General features: G+C 46.6%; 2 protein-coding genes across 4 annotated transcripts; one reads left to right on the top strand and one right to left on the bottom strand.

Annotated features, from left to right (window-relative positions):
• Window positions 1-432: 432 nt before the first annotated feature.
• Window positions 433-17,737, bottom strand: LOC135368773 (histone acetyltransferase KAT6A-like). Of its 3 annotated transcripts, none has more exons than XM_064602282.1 (20): window positions 17,607-17,737; window positions 16,243-16,606; window positions 14,597-15,010; window positions 14,351-14,459; window positions 14,160-14,272; window positions 13,988-14,069; window positions 13,759-13,894; window positions 11,688-11,794; window positions 11,484-11,575; window positions 11,277-11,395; window positions 11,120-11,192; window positions 10,556-10,786; window positions 10,399-10,492; window positions 9,746-9,892; window positions 8,851-8,944; window positions 8,623-8,776; window positions 7,535-7,955; window positions 6,408-6,679; window positions 5,569-5,796; window positions 433-4,758 (listed from the first exon to the last, which is right to left on the bottom strand). In XM_064602282.1, the coding sequence occupies exons 2-20, from the start codon at window positions 16,465-16,467 to the stop codon at window positions 2,416-2,418; spliced, it is 5,454 nt and encodes a 1,817-aa protein (XP_064458352.1). In that variant the 5' UTR covers window positions 16,468-16,606; window positions 17,607-17,737; the 3' UTR covers window positions 433-2,415. The 3 variants fall into 3 exon arrangements, with proteins under 3 accessions (XP_064458352.1, XP_064458354.1, XP_064458353.1); XM_064602284.1 differs by having other exon boundaries at window positions 8,629-8,776; XM_064602283.1 differs by having other exon boundaries at window positions 11,688-11,791.
• Window positions 17,738-21,326: 3,589 nt separating this feature from the next.
• Window positions 21,327-24,345, top strand: LOC135369464 (pancreatic lipase-related protein 2-like). Its single transcript, XM_064603052.1, has 5 exons — window positions 21,327-21,404; window positions 22,450-22,713; window positions 23,011-23,257; window positions 23,341-23,532; window positions 23,898-24,345. The coding sequence occupies exons 1-5, from the start codon at window positions 21,327-21,329 to the stop codon at window positions 24,137-24,139; spliced, it is 1,023 nt and encodes a 340-aa protein (XP_064459122.1). The 3' UTR covers window positions 24,140-24,345.
• Window positions 24,346-24,708: the final 363 nt, after the last annotated feature.

Raw genomic sequence — 24,708 nt, 5'->3', positions numbered from 1 at the left:
CTGGCTAGGGATAACCTGGCGACCACAAATTCGTAGTGCTCTTCGTTTTCAAGTTCAACCAGATTTTTCCAGATAGTTTCCCCCCCCCCTAAGTTTTCAAAAATTCGTGTAAAATCTGATATCTACCCGAAAGCCGCCTTCTTGTCATTCCAGGCAACCAGGCTAATACAAATATAAACTAATAAAAAACCTAATATAAACTGATATTACCAATCAGACACCAGCTGTGCTTTCCCCCCAGATTTTCTTCTTTATACAACCTCAAGTTCTTGGTGCCCCCGTCCTTCAAACTTAAGCACGCTTCTACTGGAATTTTTGGTAATGTTTTGCAAATTGCTCGTAATACAGTTCCCACTCACAGAATATCGATGTCAAACTGCCAGACCCCTGCAGGCAAAGCATGCACAAGTAACATTTAGGCCAGCCACAAACTGTCAATGAAAAAAGTTTACCTTTATTCCACTTAGATTGTAGCTGTTGTTACAGCAAGCCTGGTATGAAATATGAGGGCAACATGTACTTTAAAATATACAACTGCTAGAAATCTTGCAACAGATCTGTAACCAAAGTTTGGACCAAGGCCATTGCAAATGCTTGTTCAATGATGTGTAATGCATATTTAGCATCGTTGCTACGTCGAAACTTGAACTATTACCTACGTACAAAAATGATACAAAATATACAATCTTAAAAAAAAAATAAAGAAAATGCAGGCCAAAATACTCAGTGTTAAATTATACCTCTATTAACAATTATATATCATGGTACTCCACATAAACATTAGGTGGATACAAACAGCTTACATGCGTATACTTTCAGTCAAATAAATAAATTACAACGTTTGAGTTGTCAGGGTCTCTCATCAGCACAAACAAAGTCTTTCCCAAAAGAAACTCTCACGCAATAACCCTCTCTCTCTCTCTTTTACACTGCGGAGCATGCTATGAAGTAGTACACCGAATACAGCGGCTTCTAAACTATTTACTGAACAAGTCAAGCACAGGGCTGCAACGCCGGTACACATAGGAATACAACCCCACGTTACTATAAATGCCAGAGCGGTCAACTTGCATACAAGAAAGGGTACCCCTTCACTATTTCAGCAGACGAATGGATATACGCACAAGAGCTTTATATTTCTATTTTCAGTCACCTACATCTTCATAATTTTCATGTAACAGCTCTCCCTGTTCATTGCCCGTGACTTTCAGCATCTCATAAGGAATATTTTGTAGCTCGCGACTTTCGATAACTTTACCGCGCAAAAGAAGGAATTGTCTCGTCTAGATAGAATAAGGCACTTACGAGAGACTTCCAAGGTAGTTCAATTATGTAATTAGACTATGTAAGATACATTACAAGATCTAAAATACCCTTTATTTATTTCACCGTAGATGTATGTAACAACATACATAGCTGAACAAAAAGGAAATAAAGATTAATGCAGGAAATTTACAGGATGTTCCCCCTCATACACATGCATAAGCAATTTAAGTTTGGAATTTCATCGGCATCATAATAAGGTGCGACAAAGACCTCAAGGACTAGACCTGACACTGGAAGGCAGATGCAAACTGGAGCGTTCACTACTTTCACGAAACTTGTACTGGATTTCACTTTTCTTGTCTCTCCAATCAGTAAAAGTTGGTACAAGTGGTGCAAAAAAAAAAAAAGTAAAACTGTACTATGCACTTAAAACGGGGGTCTGCTTACCTACTATACCTGTACAAAACGTGACATGACTACTATTTACACCCAATGACTCCCTCCGCTACTGAGTACAGGATCCCCACTGGGGAACGAAAGCGCAATTTTTGGCTTCGCTAGTCCCAAAACATTATATGCAGCGCAGCACACAACCTAACAAAGATTACGCAATAATTTTGATACAATCTACGTAGAATGATAACCAGCTGCAGCAATGCAATTGTAAAGCACACAGAGCTCATCCGCGGCGGAGACCTGCCTTTGCCTTTACGTAGCCCGTCCGAACGATCGGGAAGTCATCATCTAACAAGTCCCAAAGACCACATCCTGGTGTCCATGTCAATGAGGGTTACACAGTTCTACTATACACACAATTTCTTAAGATCCTGTGACCAGCAACACAATATCACATTCCCTGTACATGCAGATACACGACAATCACTTCGAGCACTTCTGCCTGCAAGTAGGTTTAAAAGGAAAAAAAAAAGAAAGAGAAAAGGATGACAAAAAGGACACGCTAAAATATTTCACAGTGTTTTTAGGTCCAGAACTGACACGAAGGACAACGCTCAGCTAACGGAAGAAAGTTCTTCGCCGTACCTACGCTGTATTTACATTCCAGTTGTCGAACCCTCTCGAACGTCTCGGGGGGAAAAGGAGGTATATTTCTTCCGAGCTACGTATTTACAAGCTGCCCTGGAAAATTCATTACCTGCGCATCATCGAGTTGAGTGTCTGAGGCGGCAGGCCTCCACTGAGATAGCCGTATGCATACATTGGGTTCTGAGGTGGCGGCTGTTCCTGATATTGTGGCTGCATGTTCATCATTTGCATCGACGGTCCCTGCTGCAGGTAAGCAGACGGCGGCGGGCCACCCTGGCGGTACCCGTTCAGCGACTGGTACCCGGCCATAAGGTTGGGATTGATTGAAGACCTCTGGTGGTACCTGTGGCCCGCTGCAGCGGCAGCTGCAGCAGCCGCATACTTTCCACCGTACTGGTGCGCTGATCGCGGAGAAGGTGCAGCCGGGGGAGTCATGGCACAGGCTGCGGCAGCTGCTGCGGCCACTGCACTCTGTCCCGGGCCGCCCGGGGCTATGTCCATGATCCCGTTAGTCAGCTGCTGCAGCTTGGCGAGACTGCACGATGCGTTGGACGCTCCGTACGGATAGTTGTGAGGCCCCTGGAAGGAACGTTGCGACGCACTTCCTCCCGGCTGCACCATGCCCATTACACTGCCCATCACGTACGACGGAGGCCCGCTTCCAGATATGCTCATGTAGCTGCTGGCCGGTGGCATCAGCACCATGCCCTGCATCATGGCATGATTGGCATGACTCGCATGGGGTGCGTGAGACGTGTGACTCGAGGGGCTGCTGTGGCTCGCATGAGAGACATGGCTCGCATGCGGGCTATGGCTCGTGTGGGGGCTGTGGCTCGTGTGGGGGCTGTGGCTCGTGTGGGGGCTGTGGCTCGTGTGGGGGCTGTGACTCGTGTGGGGGCTGTGACTCGTGTGACTCACATGACTCGCATGGCCCACGTGGCCCGGATGACTGGTCTGACTTGCTGTCGCAGGCCCTGGACAGGAAGCTTGCGCCTGAGCCTGCGCCACGGCTGCCTGTGCCGCTGCGAAAGCTCCTTGTGACAGCGAAGTTGTGGCCTGTGACTGGTGCAGTGCACGGCAATAGCTTTGCTGCTGCTGCTGCAGCTGTTGTCTGTGATGGGCATGGGATGAGGGGTGTGCCTGCGGGGGCCGCTGCTGCTGCTGCTGCATGTGCGCGCAGTCCGAGTACGGGCTGCTGAGGTGCTCCATGGGGCCCACAGGTCCGTCCCCACTAAGCGACGCGGGAGATTCGAGCCTCAGCTGATTCACATCCATGTCCATCCCGGCGTAGCCACTGCTCGAAAGTATACTGCTCGTCGAGGAAGAGTCCGGAGTGTACACACCCATGCAGCCAACGTCGGACTTGCTGATAACGGGCATGCGAGATCGCATGGTGTCGTGACGGGAACGGTCGCACTCCCTGGCGCGTGCCACGACGGTTTCTCTCATCGGCTCTTGATACCGCACGGCTGGCGCCTCCGCGGAATTCTTCAGGTTCGAGGCAGCAGTGTCTACGGTCAAGTCGTGCGGGCTGCAGCCCATCATCCCTGCTGGGCTGTGACCCACCATGATGTCGTGCGCGCTGGTGTGCGACCCTTCCTCGACTCCGCAACTCGAGATCGACTGGTTCGAGAGGCAGGTGCCGTGGGACGGTGGGTTTGACCCGGGGGTCTGGGGCGTTATGGGGGTCAACGGGAGCTGCACCGCCGGGGATGGGTTGTTGTCCACCACAATGTCCTGGCTCTCCTGGCTGCTGGTGCTGACGACCGAGGCACTGTTCCCGAGACACTCGTTGGACACGATCACGCTGGGGGTCGGGAGGTCGTGGCACCGAACGTCGCCCTGCTCTTGCCGCTGCTGCTCGCTCCTGGCCTTCTGCAGCTCCAACGTTCTCGAACACGACGGGCTCTCTTCAACCTGCTGGCGCGGATGAGAATCAACGTGCTGGCTTGAACTCTCCCTGGTCTCTTCGCTCTCCTCGTCTTGCGCGGAAGAAGTGACGCTACGGTGCTCATCGTGGTTGGACTCACTCTCAACCTGCTTGCATTCTTCGACACCGTGCGCTGTCTCAGCAGGTTCCACATCCTCCTCTTCAACACCGCTGGCCTGTAGGTTCTCAGAACTCTCAGGCTCAGCGGAGGTTTCCAACTCTGGAGGTTTCTGCGCTGCTTCCTCGGGGACCTGTTGATCTGCTGTGTCTGTGACTTGCTTCTCCTCCTCCTCATCTTCGCCTACGGGATTTGGTTCTACATCTTTTGCCGACGTCTCAGCCGCAGGCGCGTCCTTTTTTGTCGGTTCAGGATCCTCAGCACGCTTAGGCTGCTCTTTCGACTCGGACGCATTTTCAGTGCTGTTGTCCTGAGCCTCCACGTCCTTCTTGGAGTAGTCACTGCTCTCTGAACTTGTAACATCGGCTACCTTTGGTGAATCAGCATGGATGAACTGTTTCTGAAAGTCAGGAGAGAATTACTGTAGCGTACGGTACGAATGAAGTCGAGGGAAAAGATTTAGCAGTCTGGTGCTGGAATGCACAGTGAGAAGCTCGGCAATATTTCCACGTGAGGCTTCCAAATGGCAACGTTATCTGTCATAGCATCTGAAGAAGTGCGGTCTTTCTTTTTAACCTACGAAGCACGATAAGGTGGTCTTGCAAATGTGCATGAATGATGAAAAATGCTTCAAAGGAACATGTGTCCGCATTGGCTTTAGTCATAAAGCATGAAGAAAAAGATGTGCATATTACGGGGCAAATACAAGTCTGATCTCAAAGGGTTCTACATAGAGCCTGAAGTTTTAGGGTTTAACCCTATTCTTCCCCGAATTTTCACCCCGAATTGAAGGTTGCCTCTTTAGGGTGAAACCCGATTTTTACCCGGCAAATTGCCCTCACTGAGAAATCCTTAGGAGTGCACTCTTAGCTTGTTTGGCACATCACAGTTTGTACCAAACCAGTACAGTTAGTTTGAGTAACTGAGCCCGATTTCTCCCCGAATTTAGCATACTGGAAGTATTTTTCACCCGAATTCGCATGAATTTAGAGCACATGTTTATTTACCCCATTTTTACCCTGCGAATTTAGAAAAAAATATTTGCCGAAAACTTCAGGCTCTAGTTATACAATACATGGACTGCTGTATGTGTACCAAATCTTAGCACCTCCATTCTTCTGTACGGGGCTTGACAACGCCCTGCTGCCCCTCAAATAAATAAACAAATAAATAAATAAATAATAAATTATAAATAAACTATAAAGCGTACCTTTGGAGGACGTCCCCTACGCTGAAACTTCTTGGTTCGCTTCCAACTTCTCTTTGACTGGGGGGAAGCTACGCTGTTCGTTTCCTTGAAGCTTTCCAAGACAGGAGGTGCCGCACTCTCAGCATCCTCAACCGCTGTGGCATCCACGCTCTGTTTCTCTGCCTCTCCTTGCGATGCCTCAACATGGTCCAGTAAAGGCGGAGCAGGTTCTTCTTCCACCTTGCTCACCTGAAATTATTATAGTCCCCAAGGTATGCGTAACTGCCTCAGATCTAGAATGGCGTACAAGATCCTTCTCACAGAGCGAGCAGTCACTTGTGTTGGTACATTTGTGAGGTGCGTATTACACAGAGATACTACGCGGAGTTACTCTTTTGGTATACTGTAATAACCAGGCATTTCTATAGTACGGATTATTAAAAAAGTAATTGTTCGGAAAAGGCCGCAAAGAAGTTTATTGCCCATATATCAAGAGCCCCGTGTTCGAACCAATTATGGGAGAGGTCACAGGAGGTTTTATATTCCCAATACATTTAATGCCATACCTAACCAATTTTTGGTAGCATCATCCAGACATAAGGCCCTTTAAACAGATAAAGCGATTTCTGTTGACATCTTTATAATTTCGGTCACTAAGTGATGTGACTATCTTTAGATTTGCTTTCTTGTTATGTTTGTATAACATTGAGTTTCGCTGCTGACTGACTGGTGTGACCCACAAGCCTTAGAGGCTTAGGTCACCCACGTTATAAAACTACCTACAACTTGAATAAATAAATGTTAAATGTTAAGTTTACAAGGTAGACCAGTATGCAGACCATCAGAAAGGTGAGGCATACCTCAGTGCTTCTTATCCGTCGAGGTCTCAGCACTGCTGGTGGCTCAGCGGCTCTGCTGCTTCTTCTGCGCATTACAGGGCCAGTGGACTGAGGAGCAGGCGTCGCTTTGTCCCGGTTTGTTGACGCGGAGTCATCTGGTGTTGCTTCGACGGGTTGCGTCTGGTCACTCACATCCATTCCGATCAGCTTCACCCCTCTCCTGGACTTCTTTGGAGGAAGCACCATGCCATGGTGCTGAGGAGCACTGCTCTTCACGTGCGGCACGGTGTTATCTGTGAAGACCCAACTCACTCTATTCAGCATTGCTCTGAGCAAGTGTTCACTGCTCTCCTGAATGAAATTTAAGGCAGGTAGGAAAATACAGAAAAGAAAGTTGGGGGGGCTGCAGTAGTGCACAATTGCTTAAGTCATAAAATAATGTAGAATACAGGCATTCACGACAGCACTGTGCAACAGATTGCCTCCCAAATAAATGGTTAGATGGTAAAACTAGTTATAGTTACTTCAGAGTTTTCATTATTTTTTCGGAAATTAGTTGCGGCTTCATTCACTACCTCTGTCAGCGATTGGTATGCAACATGAAAGCTGCCCTCTCAGAGGGGAGTTGTTAGTTACGGTTAATTGTTCAATAAGTGACTGCTTGTAACAAAGTTACTTATCAGGCACTCAGGGGAGACTCGAAAAACACAATTTCTCTCTTCGCACACGGGGAAGGGGTCAGCGCCCTGTCTTTTTGCCCCCGTAAACCAGTTTTGCCAGTTCCCCCAGAGGACTGGGGATAGAAGGAGCAGCCGAATCATGACTGAGCCAGGAGCAATGCTTTTTCAGAACCCTTAACAGCCGAGTAGCAGACGACAGCTGAGTAGCAGACAACATTTCTCTGGAGCAATCAGCGTGGCCCCCGTAGCTGGTACTCCTCTCCACCGCTGTTGCGCACGGTCGCTTTCTGCGGCATACTTTAAATTCAATTTCTGCGATAATTACGATTCTATGGGATGAATTAATTCTTGTGGTGCATCCTACTGGCCTGCTTAGCAGCTTTATACAAAGAAAATAGGGTAATCAAAATCACTTCTGCGCTATTTTAATACACCACTCACGCTACAAGTGTGGCCCCTTTTAATTACCTTGAGATCCATCGGCTTCTACCTGAGACGCGACTGCCGGTGTGAGCGCCTCTTTGCTCCGCAACTTGCGCGGAAGCTCCTCCTCCTCTCGTGCCTTTTCCTCGGCCTCCTCCGCAACAGTTGGCTTGGGGGCCTCCGACGCTTTCCGAAGCCTTCGTTTCGGCGGCAATTCCTTCACGGCTGACTCCTCCCCATCAGCCTGGCTGCACGCAACACTGTCTTGCGTGGCAGCCGAACTCCTCAGCTCCCTGGTGGCCGCGACAGGGCGAGGGTGTCTCCGCTTTCGACCGCGGCGTCCCGGTTTCTTCACCCGTTGTTCTTCATCCTTGGGGCTCTGGCGCTGCGCAGTACTGGCGGCTACCGGAGACAGGACCCTTCGCTGTTTCTTCCGCGCGGGACCTTCATTTTCCTCTTCATCATGCTGGATAGACGAGGAGCAACAATGACAACTTCCGTTTCCTCTTACAATCCTCGTTAGGACACATGTCCCAACAGGACAAAAAGGAAACGGAAAAAAATTAGGGGGGCTCTCTCTCTCTCTCTATTTGTCACATTGCTGCCGGGTCTCACGAGCCAAGTGCAAACAGTCGGAAGCATAGACGGAGCACGAAAATTGGGACAGCTCAGGACATTGTGCGCTTTAGACTGTCAATAATTAGAGCCTGAAGTTTGAGTAATATTTTTTTCTATATTCGGGGCGTAAAAATCGGGTAAATAAACATGTGCACTAAATTCGTGCGAAAAAACTTCCAGTATGCTAAATTCAGGGAGAAATCGGGCTCAGTTACTCAAACTGACTGTACAGGTTTGGTACAAATGGTGATGTAACTAAATTTTTCTGCCAAACAAGTAAGTTAGTGCATTCCTACATACATTCCAGTGAGGGCAATTTGCCGGGTAAAAATCGGGTTTCACCCTAAAGAGGCAACCTTCCATTCGGGGTGCAAATTCGGGGAACAATCGGGCAAAACCCTTTTAAAACTTCAGGCTCTATCAATAATGCATCTCCTAAATTCCAACCGCACTTGTGCCCATACACGGGCACTACCCACATGGGGGAACGTATAAAAACGTCTTCTTGAGATTACCTTTACCTCGTGTTCCTCATCTCTGAACTGGGGCTGGGTTACGAGCGGCGTCCATCTCAAGCATTCCTGGTCCAGGATAATCCTTTTCTCTTTTCCCGATCGAACCTTAGTCATGTGATCGCTCAACATCGACTTACTGATGCAAATTTGTATCCTGCAGAAAAAATTAAGCCACGATCACGACGTGCCTCGAGCTCCAGCAAAATCCAGGAGGCAACGCTACCTCACCTATTTTTCTCGTTCGTCTCTTTCTTCATCATATTTAAGTGCTGCAAAGTTGTGGCAATGTCATGGATATTCAGACCAGTTGACTCTGACAAGCCTTGAGAACGAACGTAACCAAACTTAGCAACACGGCCACTCAACAATCATCACAGCTTAAACTCATAAGATGAAAGTTGTTTTGAATGAAGAAAGGGAAAAGTCGAAGGGGGGGTAACGACAATGCAATACAGGTCACCCAATACGGCCTAAATAAAATAAATAAAAATAAATTGGGGGCTCTCTGTCGGAGATGTCTGTGAGATGTTGGGCACCTTTGTGACTTCTTTAAGTAATTTTATTTAAGGTAAATTAATTTATTAACCATCCACCAAACCGCTATGCCAAAACATTAATTGAAAAAAGTGTCACTGACATAAATTATTGGAAAGACAGATTTTATGTGAAAAATTAATGCCAAAAAGAGAGATGAAGGATATACTCATAACTCGACAGTATTACTTTAAAATTTACTCTAAATTTTCACACAGAAAGCCACTTTACAGCCACTGGGTTCAGGGATTCAGAGAAGGTTGTCCCACGGGATTGTACGCTTCTCATGCAGTAAGTTGTGCCGACATCATTGTGGATTCAGTCGCATAGCATATGGCTTGGAAACATTGTAGCAGAAAGATTCTTGGCACAGCAACATCATGTTCTCAGAGCTTAGAAAGATTCCGAAACTTTCTGACCTGGACACCTGCTACATGCACAGGTGACACAGTCGCATTTGAAAGTTTGTTGCATAAAGCGGGATCAATTTGTAAATTCCCCCTTTTTTAAAACTGTATTCTCCATTTCAATAAATTGTAATGGGCAGCCTTTTTTAAGTAACTTGTCAGACAGTAAAGCATATACTCACTTTGTATAGATATTTGATCACTTTCGTAACTACTCAAGAACTCTAAAATGATGCTCTTCCAATAAGACATGTAACTAATACGCCCAAGATCCGAGAGAGGCTTTTCGGGTGTTCCTGCAAGGCCTTCTTTCCTGGACAGCAAATAGCCTGCAACCAACGCGAGACGTTTTTTAGTGACAACACATACATGCCGATATATTTTAGTGTATGTAGTGTATGTATATTGTAGTATATATGTAGTATTATTGTAGTATATGTAGTTTATGTATATGTAGTGTGTAGTGTATATATATAATTTATTTTTATTAACACGTGTGTGTTAGAGCTTGTAGGTAGTTCTCAGAAACGGTCCCGCAGTGTACGAACTGACTTGGTTACAGCCGTGTCAGGCGCAGCTCAGTTTTTATCAGGTGCAACGTGACTGAAATTGCCAAAATGGCTGCCTACCAAATGCTACACCACTGCAGTGTCATAACAGAGCAACAGAGACATCCACGAAGGCTTACAATCAATGTACAAAGGTCATTCTGGCAACATTACCATGATATACAAGTGCAAGTTGTTAGCAACACCATGACTGCGTGTGTACACCAGCAGCGCATTGTTTGCCATGTGCATCACCGAAGGTATTATTCACAGAAGGACTAACTTACTGAAGTCAATCAGAAACCTTCCAAAGCCTTGCCTCTGGTACTGTGGCATCGTCATTATGCATGAAACGTTATACCGCTGCTGACAGTGCTTTTCCTGTGGTGGTTTAAACATTCAGTGAGCACTCTACTCCAATTCTTAGCAGAGACTCCAACATACCTTGGAGAAGTACCCAACCAAGTGGCAGCCTTTAGAATCATTCTTTGTAAGCACATAAAAGAGAAATGGTTCAACATCGTAGTAGAGGGTCTTATGATCCAAGAACAGTTTGGCTAGCAGGCAGAGGTTCTGGCAGTAGATTTTATTTACATTGCCATCAACCTCAAACACGGAGACCTCATTTTTCCGATAAATTTCCGTCGCTGGTGGGTGGGCCCAGGTGCACTTTTTCTGGAATACGAGAAGAAAATGATATGCATGTTAGCTGCGACAAAAATATCAAAAAGTGCATGAGGACATGAGGGCTTTGATAAAGGTTGAAGATGCACTCATGATGGAAGCGAACATGTACAGCGAACCCTAGTTAGTATTCCCGCAGATTTCGTTCATAAAGCGAACTGTCATACTGACGAGGTGGATTTACAATCTGGCAAAATGGTTCCCAATAAAAATGGTCACAAAACGAGTATCAGACTATCAGGGGTCAGACTAAGGTGAGTTCATTCTACAGATAGTTTATAAAAAATAAAGAAAACATAGAGCAAAGATGAAGTGTGCCCTTACCAAATGCCTCATGAGGATACTGTGACTCTTCATGTACTTGAGGCAGAACTCACACAAAAATAGCTTAGGAAGCCTAAGAGAAGAACACATAGAATGTTACTCACACCTGGAACTTGTGTTTCCCCTCGGGTGGCATATTAAACAGAGAAAAGTTCACCTTGCATATTCTTGAGGGTAGGGTGAGGAATACCAGGTTTGAATTTCGTACTGGCCAAATTCTATAGCTGCTGGACACCGTGTCTGATGGTCAGGTACAATGAGCTCCTGGCCAGTAGTCTACAGCAGAAAAGGAAACGTGTAAGTCACAAGAAGTAGCATTCAAACTGTAATGAAAAAAGAAAAAGGAAAAAAAAAAAAAGCTTACTTTCACAGCTATGTCTTGGGCCTTTTTGAAAATCTTCAGGTCTTTGTCTGTAACAGCTGGTGGAAGTTCAGCAGGAGCCTCTTTAACATGCCCTGAAGGGTTGTATCATTCAAAACACGAGTCAACAATTCAGTCTTGAGAGTATAAATTTTTCTCTTTTCGCTCCCGTGCACCATTAACTTCAGACACTGGTATAAAACTCACCATTTTCGATTGTGGAACAGTCATCAACGGACTGAGACAGAGACGATTCCGATGAAAGCCCGCCTCGCCTTCTCCTTGTTGAGCTGGTTGCCACACGATTATTTCTGCTGATAGAAAGTACCATTTATCATACTAGGCTACTACAACATGAATTCATGGCTAAGACTCGGGCCTACATGCAAAATGTTAATTAAATGGTTGAACAGACAGATTATGCACGAGCGCAAAATGAGGGGTTGCTGATAACATTCCTTCCCTTGAGCTACGCGTGCGAGATAAGGAACACATTGCGTGTAATGCAGATGCATGTTGAGAAGCTTCATAATTCTAATGATATGAAAACGAAAACAAAAATATTTTTTTTGTCCGCTATAAAAATCACAAGGGGTCTCTTCAGTGACATTCACTCACACTATCAAGGTCCTTTAGAAACAATTTTCATCAGTACGTACAAGCATGGAGACTTTCAAAATAGGCAAGTAGAGGTGGATAGCCAAAATGCTTCAACAAACTGGGTCACACATACACAATCGAAGCAAGAAGTACTTAATTACTAGCTTTACACACGACGCAAAATCACATACAATGAACTATTGGTACAGCATCAGTTATGAGAGGTCCATTACGCGAATGCAGAATGTAACCAGTAGCAGGTCACGCTTTTCCGCAGTGACGCAAAAACGTACACAAGACAATAATCTGTGGAACGTGGATGATTGTAGTGACACAGAGGCCATGTTTTCCGCAACCTCATGCTCACGAAAAAACAAAAAAAAGTATTCACAGCATTGCAACATCACATGATTGATGGCGAATGCGAGGGATATCTATTTTTCCAACGTATTACCTACATGCGGTGCTAAATCTTACCACCATAAATAATGGCATGCCACAAGCATGAGAAGCTAGTTGTACAGCTATGTGAACTGCAGTGTTAGCTGTTGGCAGTGGCACCAAGCGCACTTGGCTGTGTGGGTGAGACACGGACGTGTGAATGGCTATTTCGGTACTTTTCAGACGCAACTTCGGCTCGCTTTCTTTTTTTCTCCCCTTTGAGACCCCTGGCTCAAGCCTTTTTGCTGCTGTGTGCTATGCATGCGTGCACATTCTTTCGAGGTTTTTTTTTATCAAATGCAGGTGGCTTCCCCGCTGCAACTAACAATAGGTATATCTATAGAAATGTGTGTGCTCTACCTCTGATTTTTTAACGTGATTGAATCGGGGAAAAAAAAAAAAGAGTAATGACGAAAGCACACCACATTTGATCCGACAATCAAATTACTGGATGCCCATAAAGCCCCACAAGATGCGCGCCCGTTAATTCCGTCATAGACGTCTCGCAACGTAAAGCTATTAATTATCGTTGTGTCAATTGTACAAAAAAGTAAAAATAAAACACACACATGTTAGGAAGTTCCCAACATCTGTACCAAGCAGCTAAAACGAGAGTGAGGTACCTAGATGCAAAAATTAAAAATTTTCCTTGGTGTAGCTCCTCTTTTGCAAGAGCTAGTGTTAGCGACATACAAGAGCCAACAATGAGCTGCAGATATAAAAAAATTGAAGGCAAGTTCATGTCCTGATGACATCACAGCAGGGCGAGAGATCCCGTGCGGGCAATGGATTCGCACAGAGACCAAACAAGTGCAGCTCTGTTTTACCCAATGCTGACAATAAGTTATCGTACATCAAGTGCGCACCTACTTTCAGTTTTGGCACGATATGAGCATGAGCAAGCAACCTTCTGCAGACGTCATTAGGTTGTGGGACAGAAACAAAGGCAACAAAGATCTGTTAAAACGTATTCGATAACCTTTGCCTCAAACTTGTTGTTCCAATGCTCCGCAGAGCAAAGTCCAGAAGCTGGTGCTATCGTGGAAGAAAGACTGTCTGCGTTAATCTATCCCTGCATACCTGTGTTACGATTGCTCTTTGTAATCCTTATCATCAGGTAGAAATATGAATCACATTATTAATTTTCGACATGCTTCAGCAAGGAGGACAGTGTTGACATTCCAACTAAGCTACAACATGTGTTCAATGGAATATTTGCAAAATCATCTTAACTTACGCAGCAGAAATCTGTTGTTTCCTCAGCATGTGGTTGGTGAATTTTCTGCTTCGTTGCTTTATTTTAGAGGCAAGGTTATTTACAAACTTCATATTTTTCAACTTGCGAGTGGAACACGATGGACACTTCCAGGGACCTGGAAATGAGAAGAAATTTCAATTTTCAATTCAATTTAACTCGACCTCTCAGTTGGAATGGGCAGCCCACGAATACACGTTAGGCCCCTTACCTTTCGGCGTTCTTGTGATAGGTGGTTTCAGACAATGTCCATGAAACTGACAATCACACGAATCGCATTGTAGTAAATGTTCCTGAGAATAAATCAATCGATCAATTGAGAAAAAATCAATTGCACACATCACACGACGACAGTGGCGCCTACTAGTGAATACAAGACTTACGTCTTCGCTTTTGCTATCACATACAGAGCAGGTCTTGCACTGTGAGCACTGCCACTTCGAATTCAGAACAATGACGGCTAGATCTCTGGAGTACTTCAAACATGAAGGATGGGCTGTGTAAGAAGCAGAGTCAAGCAGCGTTAGTTTCTGTAGAGTAGTACGTAACTACGGCGTAATGCGACGCGGCTTACCACAATATCCGCAGGTAAAACAATTTAGGATTTCCTCAGGAACACCGCTTCTGTTGCTGCTTGCGGATCCATGGCAAACATTGCACCTCACGTGGGCAGCGGATCTCCTCTACAAAGAGGAACAATCGCATACTGTTAGCAGGAACTAACAACAACGTCTAAATACAGCCCCGCATTCGAGGGTTAAATGCAATAAAATCCCAAAAACATAAGGGCACACATTAATTGTCCAATCAGGGGTCTCACCTTGGGATAGGAAGGGGAACTGGCTCTGCAGGCACTCAACTCTCCGCTGCCGTCTTTCACGTGGGCATCGCTGTTCTCATCTTCGTCGTCTGCATCCTCCGCGGCTTTACGGGCGGGCAGACGATAGAAACGGCCACAGCGGATTATTCTGCCTGCGGCTATGGCTTTCTTGGTTGCCGCACGCAGCTGCACCTCCAGATCGTCCCCGCTGTGGCCACTGCCACTCTCCTGGATATACTTTTCCATTGAGCGGAGGGTTGAGCCACTCTTCTCCCTGAGGGCACGCACAGCCTCCACGACGGCGTCTGCCAGGTCGGTGCCATTCTCCCGCGCCTTGTTGTTGCCTGGCTTCCTCTTCAACGCTTGCTTCAAGGTGTCCGCATCCTTGTACGAACACTGACCCTTGTGCATTGCCTATAGCGTTTAGAAAGAAACGGAACTGATGTTAGATTAAACGGTCGGAACATAAAACACGAAAGCCAGGTACCAAAAGATAAGTTACGAAATAGTGGAAAGTAATGAGATCCAATGTACTGCGAGACAACTAATGCCATCCATGTACAGAGAGACATACCTACAGGTTTTCCCAGTGATTTCAATCCAAGCGCTGGCTAAATTAATCCGTGCCCCATGTAGTTTGCATGGCACGCGGATTAATTTCGATGGCGCTCAGATTAAAATCGCCGGGAAAACCTGTAGTTGCAGTTTCAACCGCTTGATGATGGTGGCGCAAAAATGAACAGCCAGGATGCAGTTTTCCCCCCTCTTTGTCTTGCAAATTTCTCGCCGATGACGAGAACAGACGATCGGGCGTGCGCGACAACATATTTTTAGACGCGGCCGCTGAATACCTTGTGCCAAGAACCACATGCTATGAATCAGCTACTTTTAGCTTATGCCCTACACACTCAACAGAGTAACGACTAACCCTTCTGAAATTTGATTTCTTTCAAAAAAGCTGCAACTACCAGGGCACTTACTGTCAAGGTCATTTGTACTCCAATGAGAAAACGATGCTAATAACACGCATAATATAGCACACAGCAACAGCGCGGAACGATGTGCAGCTTTGAGCCTTCACAATGTTTATCTCGACAAACGTGTGCACTGCAGCTCCGCAATAAGCCATGTCAACTGCTGCTCCGAAATCCTCCTACATCTCATGTAGCTCCCCAATGAACATGGAAGGCAGCTCAATTCAATGAGTACTGATCCTAGTTAAGCTGAGATTTGCCGCAGTCAGTCTGCACGTTCGGCAGTTTACCAGTTCCCGTTAAAAACAAAATGATGCCCTTAGAAAACAAATTTTTGCACATCACTAGTGTAAGTGTTCTCCACCAAGCTCGGAAAACCTGATTCATAAAAATTCTGCCCACATTATGGTCAAAAAGTTCTGTTGTACTTATATTTACTCATACTGTTACACGTTACAACAGGTCCGCGTTAGGTTACAGTTTCCCGTCTCGGGTCACGTGCCCGTTTGCACAGCAGTCATCGTCTTCGGCTCCGCAACAATACTTTATGTACCTTATGACCTTTTTGGATGCCATAGGTCTTCGATCCTTATTGTGAAGGGCGCTCATTTTTTCATTCCCCACATCACCAGCATCATCTCAAAATAAATGTGTTGTGCACGGTATACTCACCTTGAATATGAACCCATGGGAGACGGCCAAGTCCAGTTGCTTCTCCGCAACTTCCCTCGCAATCTTGTGGGTCTGAACGACAGCATGGCACACACGTTCACGCGAAGGCCGCTGTTTCTGCGACTTTATCTTGCGTATCGCATCCAGCAGCCACCTGACTTGGGTCAGGTTCGGCTGCCTGCCGTCTCGCCCCGCCGGGCCACTCAACTCTGAGGTGTCCCTCATGAGTGTCACTAGTCTTGATCACCAATCACTGCAACCGCCACACGCACGCACAAACACACACATGGTCTCGCCAAGCATTCACAACGGAGCAGCAGCACCACTATCCGAACTCCATCTTCACTTTGACAGCGACAGAAAGCTGTGGAAGGAACAAGATACTGTGAGATCTTACCGTACCAGCATATTACCACACATCTAACGACATTTTCAGAAAGCAGCTGACGCAAAGTTCCACCCGCTGTCTTTGTTGCCTACGCGCGCACAACTATAGCTGAAGTGTCGTTCGCGATTCTCACTGGGGTTCTTGCCATCTGAAGCCTTGCGATACCATTTATAAACGAACGGCTCAAACACGAGCGCATTCCCGTGATCGCATGCCCACGGTTATACGAGCGACACTCAGTGAAATTACGCTTTTAGTAAAGCTGCGTCACATACAGATGAATAAAATGTCACCTGCGTTACGATGATCATGCCGATCCACGCTTCGCCACCAATTTCTCTGCACTGTGTATAGATCACGTTGACAAAATGGGTGTCATTTCAAAAGAATGAAAGGTATATTACGCGAGCGAAGCTTGGCAGTGACAGAGCAATTATACAAAGCCGCGAGCGTTAAAAACCAAACGCCTAGGCTTAATAGACATTGACGAAACACCAAACCGTCGACCACTTCAGAAGCTCGCTCATTTCGCTTACCACGGTGTGAATCGGGTTCATTTTGCTCAGTCGATTACACACATTCACAAATCCTTTCAATTGCGACCGGTACCACGGTATTAGCTCGTCGAAATCACATTTACTCTTTGTGTCATACTACGGCGAAATAGCAAAATGGCGGACAAAGAAATGGAAATAACAACATAGCTTTTCGTGACGGAGTCGTCGCAAATGTTAGAGCTCGGCGATAATAGTACTCGGACGCGCGAGCAGATATGATTACGTAGACAGCGTACTTAATGATGGCTGGTTTACCTTAAAAGCGTAATGTGATCATTAGATAACAAGCAACTTCGAAAACAAGTCAAACATAGACCCATGTAATGCGAACGAGCGCATATCCCTCGTACGTTAAGGTTATTTTTAGGCAGCAATTCGCCCCCGGAAACGAGTGAATCCTTGGCTCATTATTCACTGACCTGTTCAACTGGCGGAAACTTTGCCGAAAACAAACTCTGCACGGAGTATCACAGTCAAAACTTTCACTTTAAAACACTCTTCGCTGTAAATATGGCTGATGAGGAATCAGAACGAGGCCAGAGATGGTTCCATTTATCTACGCTAGGGGAAATGCCGGCGCTAGTGCGCTACCAATGTTGGCAAACGACAGCACACGAAATAGGCATTATTCAGGCGCATTGCTTGTCAATTTCGTTTATTTACTTATTTTTTGTTGAGTCACCTCCACTCCACCAGGTAAGTTATAGTAAGCAACAGCTTCATTTCATTTGTACAGAAAACATCTGATTCACGACATAAGCAAATGGATGGGCTTTACTAGATGGTCTTTACTCATATTTTGCCAATTTTTACTGAGCTGCATTCGGCTTTCTGAATTATTATGACTGAACATAAATGTATAGAAGCAGGCAAGCTTATGTAGATTAGAATAAGTTAACATTTCCTTTAGTTTGAAGAAATGTTACCTTATTTTGATGTGGTGTTGACGTATGGTCGGTGCCCTAACAGTGAGTTCGTACTTGTAAAAGGCAGCGACATCTAAATTGTAGAGCTGAAGACTGCTTCCCCTTCGCTCTACGGCTTCACTAGGTACAGATAAAATGGTTAATCTAGGTGATTTAAAGTTGGCATAAATTACTTCTTCCCGAAGCAATATCAAAACAGCTGGGCCTCTCCTGCACCTTGTGGGCCCATACATTTTCGACGTCATGTTGCAAGGCAAATTACGGTGATAATAGGTAACGTTACCGGGGGTCATAGGCACTGATGATAGTTTTTTTTTTCCTACATCACAAATTTACTACTACTTTTTTAAAAACGGAAAAACACAGTCTTTGCTTGTTCTCATTCCTTAGCCTCTGGAAACACCGCAGAGTGTCAGAAAAACAACCTATCCACACCAGCGAATGCTTGTAGAACGTACCGATGCGAGAAGCATAGCTCCCTGCCGCGTAGGTAGCACAATAGGTTCTGGTTTCGTTTTCACGCACGCGCGCAGTGGTGCCACCTAACGCGATACGGGGAAAATCTTACGCTATAAAATAAATACAACAAATGCAATAAAAATAACGACAAAAGCTTACAATATCAGACGTCCATCAGTTTGATGGCTCTGGTTGGCATGGAAGAAACAACGTGCAAACCACTTATCTCTATTGTAAATCGCAGACAGGGAGCGCGTGAGCGCGGCCATCGGCCGCCATCTTGCTGTACCCAAAACAGTCGCCGCAGCGAGCATGCAAACTTGTTTCAATTACAGCTGCAGCTGCGACGAGCGTACGACGGGCCTCGAGAGAGTTCGTGGATAACGCCCACTGCATGTGTGAGGAAGGGGGTTTCTCCTGCATAATTGGCAATGCGCATGCGCGTGGCGCCTGTGACCTTGAAGGTGCCACGTAACATTTTCTCTGCACTCCACAGATGGCGTTTTCCGCATTCGGTGCAACCGGATGTACTTCTGTGGGAAGCATTGGGAATGCGTACGGAGTGCCACAGATTAGAAATAATTTTGGTGCCGTTAGTGACAAGAAGAATCGGCTGATAGTTTATAATGTGGGGGAGGTAAATATTGCTTTCAGAACCGTGTGTCGGAGATTTCCGTTACGCGTCAAAAGAACCCCAAGTGGTCGAAATTATCCGCAGTCCTGCCCTACGGCACGCACAACATGTCGCCACACACACGGGCAAACAAACCTTGCGTGTAACGCAGCAAAGAGACAAGGACAGAAAGAACGAGACGGGAAGGCTGCGTACTAACAACTAAAGGAAATTATATAACATATCACAAACACGTGAACACTAAAAATCATCATAGAGAAACATTATCTCAGCTTGTTTGAGATGGATAGATGGTGTGCTTGCACATTTATCACCTGCTTTGTTTATCAAGTAGGCTTCAAGGGTCTCCCTATCCACTTGGTTTTGAAAAGTGCCTTGCTATTGTGGCTTTTTGAAATAGTAGTTCGCAACCTCAGTTTTTGCAGTGAACTGGCAGATGACCAGACGGGGTGTTACATTTTTGGGCAGTGCGTGTCTTGTTCCTACTGTTTTTTTTTTTTAATTGTGCGTCATGCTATGCGTGGAAGGTAGCTTGACCGGTCTCATCCTCGGTTTCTGTTGTCGTGTCTTATTCGAACCTTTTAATTTCTTTAGCATGATTTCTGCTATCTCTGAAAACAAGGTTTCTTGGTACCCGCTCCTTCTCATTCTATCTCACTGCATGCGGAAGCTTTCATTGAGGGTATGCGTACATGATTTATCCAAGGCTGCCGTAGGTGCGGACATGATGATAGCCCGTTTCACAATCCTTGAGTGGCCTGAGCCGTGTGGAAGGATACCTTTTTTATATCTTGGGTGATAGGTCCAGGTGATCAGCCTCCCGCATGATCCTGATGTCCCAAAAACTGAAGCTTGCCACTGTCAAGTAACTCATGTGTGAATTTCATTCCCTGCGCATACTGGTCGAAAAGACCACCTTACCTTGCGCGTAATACACACTACCATTACAACACGCAAGGGGATATCAATAGGTAGATTTCTGACCTTGTACCCCCTTTTGTACCCTTGTACCCCCTTGTACCCTGTAAACCCTTTTGAGTCAGAGCGGGCACTTCTTTAGCGCTTCAGAAACGGTATCCGCGTCGCTAGGTGGCGCTAGCTGCCGCCCTCTACAAAGGGAAAGCCACAGTATCCGTCCATCCATACGGGACACCTCACTCCGACTACGACGCATGCTCAGGAAGCGCCACACATGGTTTTGTTCTGGCATGGTCCCTAGTTTTGGCGCGCCACAAGAGTGGCTCGCCGAAGAGCCGCTAGGCTGCTACGCGATTAGGACTCATAAGGCGGCATGCTTCTCGTGATCGTGCTTCCAGTGCCTACTAGCCAAGGAACTGTGTACACGTTTGCCTTTTTGTACCGTTTCAGGAAAAAAAACAACAACAAAAAAACAATAACACAACCAGGCAGCACTGCCGTGCCAGGATTCGAACCCTGGTCCCGTTCCAGTCTCGACACGAAAAGCGCTTATCTTATCGAAACCACTCAGTCACGCGCGTCGGAGTTGCTCCCCGACTGGTATGGCCTCTTAAGCAATATCTGCAAACCGAACTCAGCGTATATGTCTTCATAAAGTAACGCACGTTACAACACGAGTTAATTAACTAAAAGTAATTAACGAAACATCGATGAAAACAACATCCGGAAGAAGCTTTGGCACAAAGGCATATCCCGTCCCGTCACGGACGGTGACATGAGAGGTGTCCCACAATGTCTACATTCACGGTGGTTCTGGAAAGTTGTCTCCGTACGTGTACGGGCATTCAGAAAGAAAATATCTAGTGAGTCACAGGACAACAACCTGTTGGAAAGCATTCCTGGTCTTTGGAGACGACTCCCTATGTGAGCATATCTTTCCAAAGCAGGACCCCCGAAATACGTCAACAAAAAAACGCCCGGTCTCTCCCCCATAATCGCTTTTAAGCTTGACCAACGGCATTTTTCAAACAAGGTAGACAGGTCCATGAGGGGTCCGTTTCGCCGGACGGAACTTCGACCGACAGACAGATAATCACTGCTTCTGCTGGGGGCTCCAAGCTACCGGAATGCTGCGCCTTGTCTTGATTGTTACAGTGTCGCTTCCAGCGGCCACTAGCCAAGACTACGAGTATGCGACAAGCATGCCGATGGATTTTGAAGCTATCAACCAGGACATAGAAGCTGCTATAGCGCAGGAGGACACACAGTATCGTGAAAGGGTAAACGTTTTTGCTCCCGTCTCTTTCTTTGTGCTCCCTACCGTCCTCCATACCGTCATACATACGTGTGTTCCGTACCGTTGTTTGTGTCCTCTCGCCTTTTCCTGAGCCCAGACTCAGGCTTTTTCAGTATGGACCATAGCTTGCCTGTATCTGCATGTATATCATGTTATCAGTTTATTTGTGCTTGTGTTTCGTTCAGTCTCGGAATGTGTTCATGTACAGCGTCGCACGTATACATGATGGGTACACGCCGGGTACATGATGGATACAGTACGATTAGCGCTGTGGTGGTATTGGTGCAACTGCTTCCTGTAGGCGGCCACGCTCAGGTGGGCTACGTCACGACTATCGCAGGAAAGGGGGGGGGGCATCGTGCTTCCTGGGCCGACTTCACAGGTAACTGTACCGACATTTGCCTTAAAGCGTCTGAGCGAGACTCAGGGAAAACACCCAGACAGCACAGCCGGCTCCGGGATTCGAACCCAGGTCACCTCCCCGTCTCGGCATTTAAAGTACCCGGGATATTCTCAGCCAGTTATAGTGCCGCTAGGGGGACAAGGTCTGGTGTTTCCAGCGTCCTACCGAATTTATGTCTGTGTTCTCCTAAAACGTGGTTTTCTCCGTGCGATGTGGAAGCATCATAAAATTAATTTGATTTGACAAAATTAATTGATTACATACTATAAAACACAGATTGATATAATTGATAATAAAATAATTGGCATTCAAATACGATAAAAACGGATAATAAATAATAATAAAAATACCGATATTTAGATAAATTGAAAACCTTGATTGAATTGATAATATTAATTTGCGACGTTGCCCCTCGACGGGGGTTTCCTCCTCACCACAGCGCCTGGGAGCCCGCCGACGTTAGGGCGGGGAGCGCAGACGTGCGAGTTGTTGCCATGACACAGACGTCAGAACTATCGATGACGTCTATTACTCTTGGCGAATCCGAAACTATGCGTTTTGCGAGTTCCGCGGTTAGGTCCGTGGTAGGTTCTCATGTAAGAATAATAATAATCTTCCTTCCCAGGTATGCTACGACAGTGTGGGTTGCTTCGACAGAAATGGCCCCATGGCTCACACGAAGACGTTCCCTTTGTCGCCATCAGCGATACGCACAGATTTTCAGTTGTGGTCGCGTGCAGGACGAGCACCGTTACGGATCTACGGTGATGGGATGACACTGCCCAGGGAATTCAGGGTTGGCGCTCCGCTCAAGCTGCTCACGCATGGACTGGATGGAAACGGCAACGTCAGTTATATCCACCAGATGCGGGAAGCATTTTTGCGACTCGTGAGTGTAAATAATTTATACTGCGATAAGGCGGCATTGCCGCGCTCAGGTAGGGTAGCAAAGAAACTGATGCATTGTGTTGCGGAGCAGAAGGTAACATCATGCACCAGTTTCAGTCATGGGGGTTCCCAGGAGTTTTTCCCAGTAGTGGGGGGGGGGGTAAGCGTGTTTAGTAGCGGTAGTTGCATTTGGCGCTCACGACGTTAGTGCATGCAAACGTAGGGAAACATATCGTGCAAACGCGCAGAGCTAGGAATTCATTCATGAGTGTTGGAAGGTGAACCAACTCTATCCCAGGAAGACGGGAATGTGGTCGTCGTGGACTGGAACAGAGGTGCAAAACTTCCGGACTACGTCCAAGCCTGCTCAAACTCGGAGCTGGTGGGTCGCGAAGTGGCGTACCTGGTGAACGCCCTGGTACGCAACGGGGCAGTGCAACCCTGGAACGTTCATCTCATCGGGTTCAGCCTCGGAGCCCAGATGTTCGGATTCGCGGCGCGGAGACTCGCCGAGCACTACAAGGTCAAACTTGGGAGGCTTTCGGGTAAAGCACGTTGCAGTTACTCCGCGCATCTGGAGCCATGTCTATAGGAGCATAGCCTTACGTCCATCTTGTTTCATTTCCAGCCCTGGACTGTGCAGCGCCATTTTTTGAGTCTTACAACGTCCTACCGAGGAAAAAAGACGTCCTGTATCTCGATGCAGTGCACACTAGTGCAGGCACAAACCTCTTGGCGGGGCACGTCGGCATCAGACGACCTTTCGGGCACGTTGACTATTATCCAAATGGAGGCATCATGCAGAAGGGATGTGAAAGAAGTAAGTTGCAAAATTCGTCGTGCACGGCTACCAAGGCTATGGTTCCTATATATTATTCCCTGAAGATCTTTTGGGCAGTGCCGCATGGGCACAGTCTCTGGTAGCGCACAGAAAACCCCTGCTCGAAATCGACTGCGGCGATCTATCGTCTCAAGGAGACGACATATATGCCGATCTTATATTGCATTTTTTACGTGTAAATTGACTCGTAATTAATTAATTAGTCATTACAACGGGATTTTTATATGTCCACGTTGCAAAGGGGTGAGATGAGTCATTAGGTAAGCCTTGTGGCGTTGACTGTGCACTTCATACCGTTCACGTCTTCGCGGACTTAACCGGGTTTCATGGCACGTCTTCCACAGGTTTGACCTGCTCGCATTACCGTGCTGAACGGTACTTCGTCGAGTCCCTGGTGCGCTGGACGTCGTGCCGGTTCCGGTCGAGAGCGTGGCCGGAGGGCTGCCGCTTCTTCTGGACGAAGAAACGCTGTGGAAGAGGACCCAGCCGAGGTCCTGGGCGCATGGGCTATTTCAGCCCCTCAACGCCAGCGCGCGGCGTCCACCACGTGGAAACAAATGCTGCGAAGCCCTTCTGCAAAGAGTAGCCGCGCAGTGCACTAGATGTCTCAGAAGGAAACTACAGCAAAGAGAAAGGAGGGCGGTTGTTTGACCCACCACAGGCTGTGTGCAAAAATTATTCGACAGTTCAAACGGTCAGGAGCATCTAATTTTGTTGAGAAGCTTTCGTGCAGAAGCCTGCACGTCATCAGGTCAATAGAACAATGTCTGATAAAGTGCACTTTCTAATAATAATAATTCCAGTCTTTACGTCGCGAGGCAACTACGATATCATGGGCGACGCCACAGTGGTCGGGTCCGTGGATTAGTTTTGCTCACCTGGGGAGTTCCTTAACGTACGGGGTTCGAACCCACGATCTTGGGATCAGCAGGAGGACACACAGCCGACTGCGTCACCGAGCGCCGCGAGTGCATTTCTGCAGTGAAGCTTGCCAATAGAACAAGGCGCTCCTAAACGCTTGAACTATATTCTGCCTATCCAGTCAAATCCAGCTCCTTCGTGGACTGGACGGCGCTTTTATAATTTGTATGTTTATAAAATTACTCCGTTGCGTGGAGAAAGATAGAACCTCTTGATAAAGCGTATATAAGAAGT

Source organism: Ornithodoros turicata, chromosome 9, assembly GCF_037126465.1.
Source record: "Ornithodoros turicata isolate Travis chromosome 9, ASM3712646v1, whole genome shotgun sequence".
Lineage (NCBI taxonomy): Eukaryota > Metazoa > Arthropoda > Arachnida > Ixodida > Argasidae > Ornithodoros > Ornithodoros turicata.
Note: the sequence above shows the minus strand (reverse complement) of the source record. Positions and strands in the feature narration are given on the sequence as shown.

What these genes read in the sequence shown, in the direction of transcription:
- LOC135368773 (XM_064602282.1), bottom strand. Translation starts at nt 16,467, where the DNA reads ATGAGGGACACCTCAGAGTTGAGTGGCCCGGCGGGGCGAGACGGCAGG. An exon ending in TATCACAAGAACGCCGAAAG is followed by an intron (nt 13,895 to 13,987) that starts GTAAGGGGCCTA and finishes TCTCATTTCCAG; the next exon opens with GTCCCTGGAAGTGTCCATCG. An exon ending in AAGGTTTCTGATTGACTTCA is followed by an intron (nt 9,893 to 10,398) that starts GTAAGTTAGTCC and finishes CGTTGGTTGCAG; the next exon opens with GCTATTTGCTGTCCAGGAAA.
- LOC135369464 (XM_064603052.1), top strand. Translation starts at nt 21,327, where the DNA reads ATGCCGATGGATTTTGAAGCTATCAACCAGGACATAGAAGCTGCTATA. An exon ending in GGGAAGCATTTTTGCGACTC is followed by an intron (nt 22,714 to 23,010) that starts GTGAGTGTAAAT and finishes ACTCTATCCCAG; the next exon opens with GAAGACGGGAATGTGGTCGT. An exon ending in CAAACTTGGGAGGCTTTCGG is followed by an intron (nt 23,258 to 23,340) that starts GTAAAGCACGTT and finishes TTTCATTTCCAG; the next exon opens with CCCTGGACTGTGCAGCGCCA.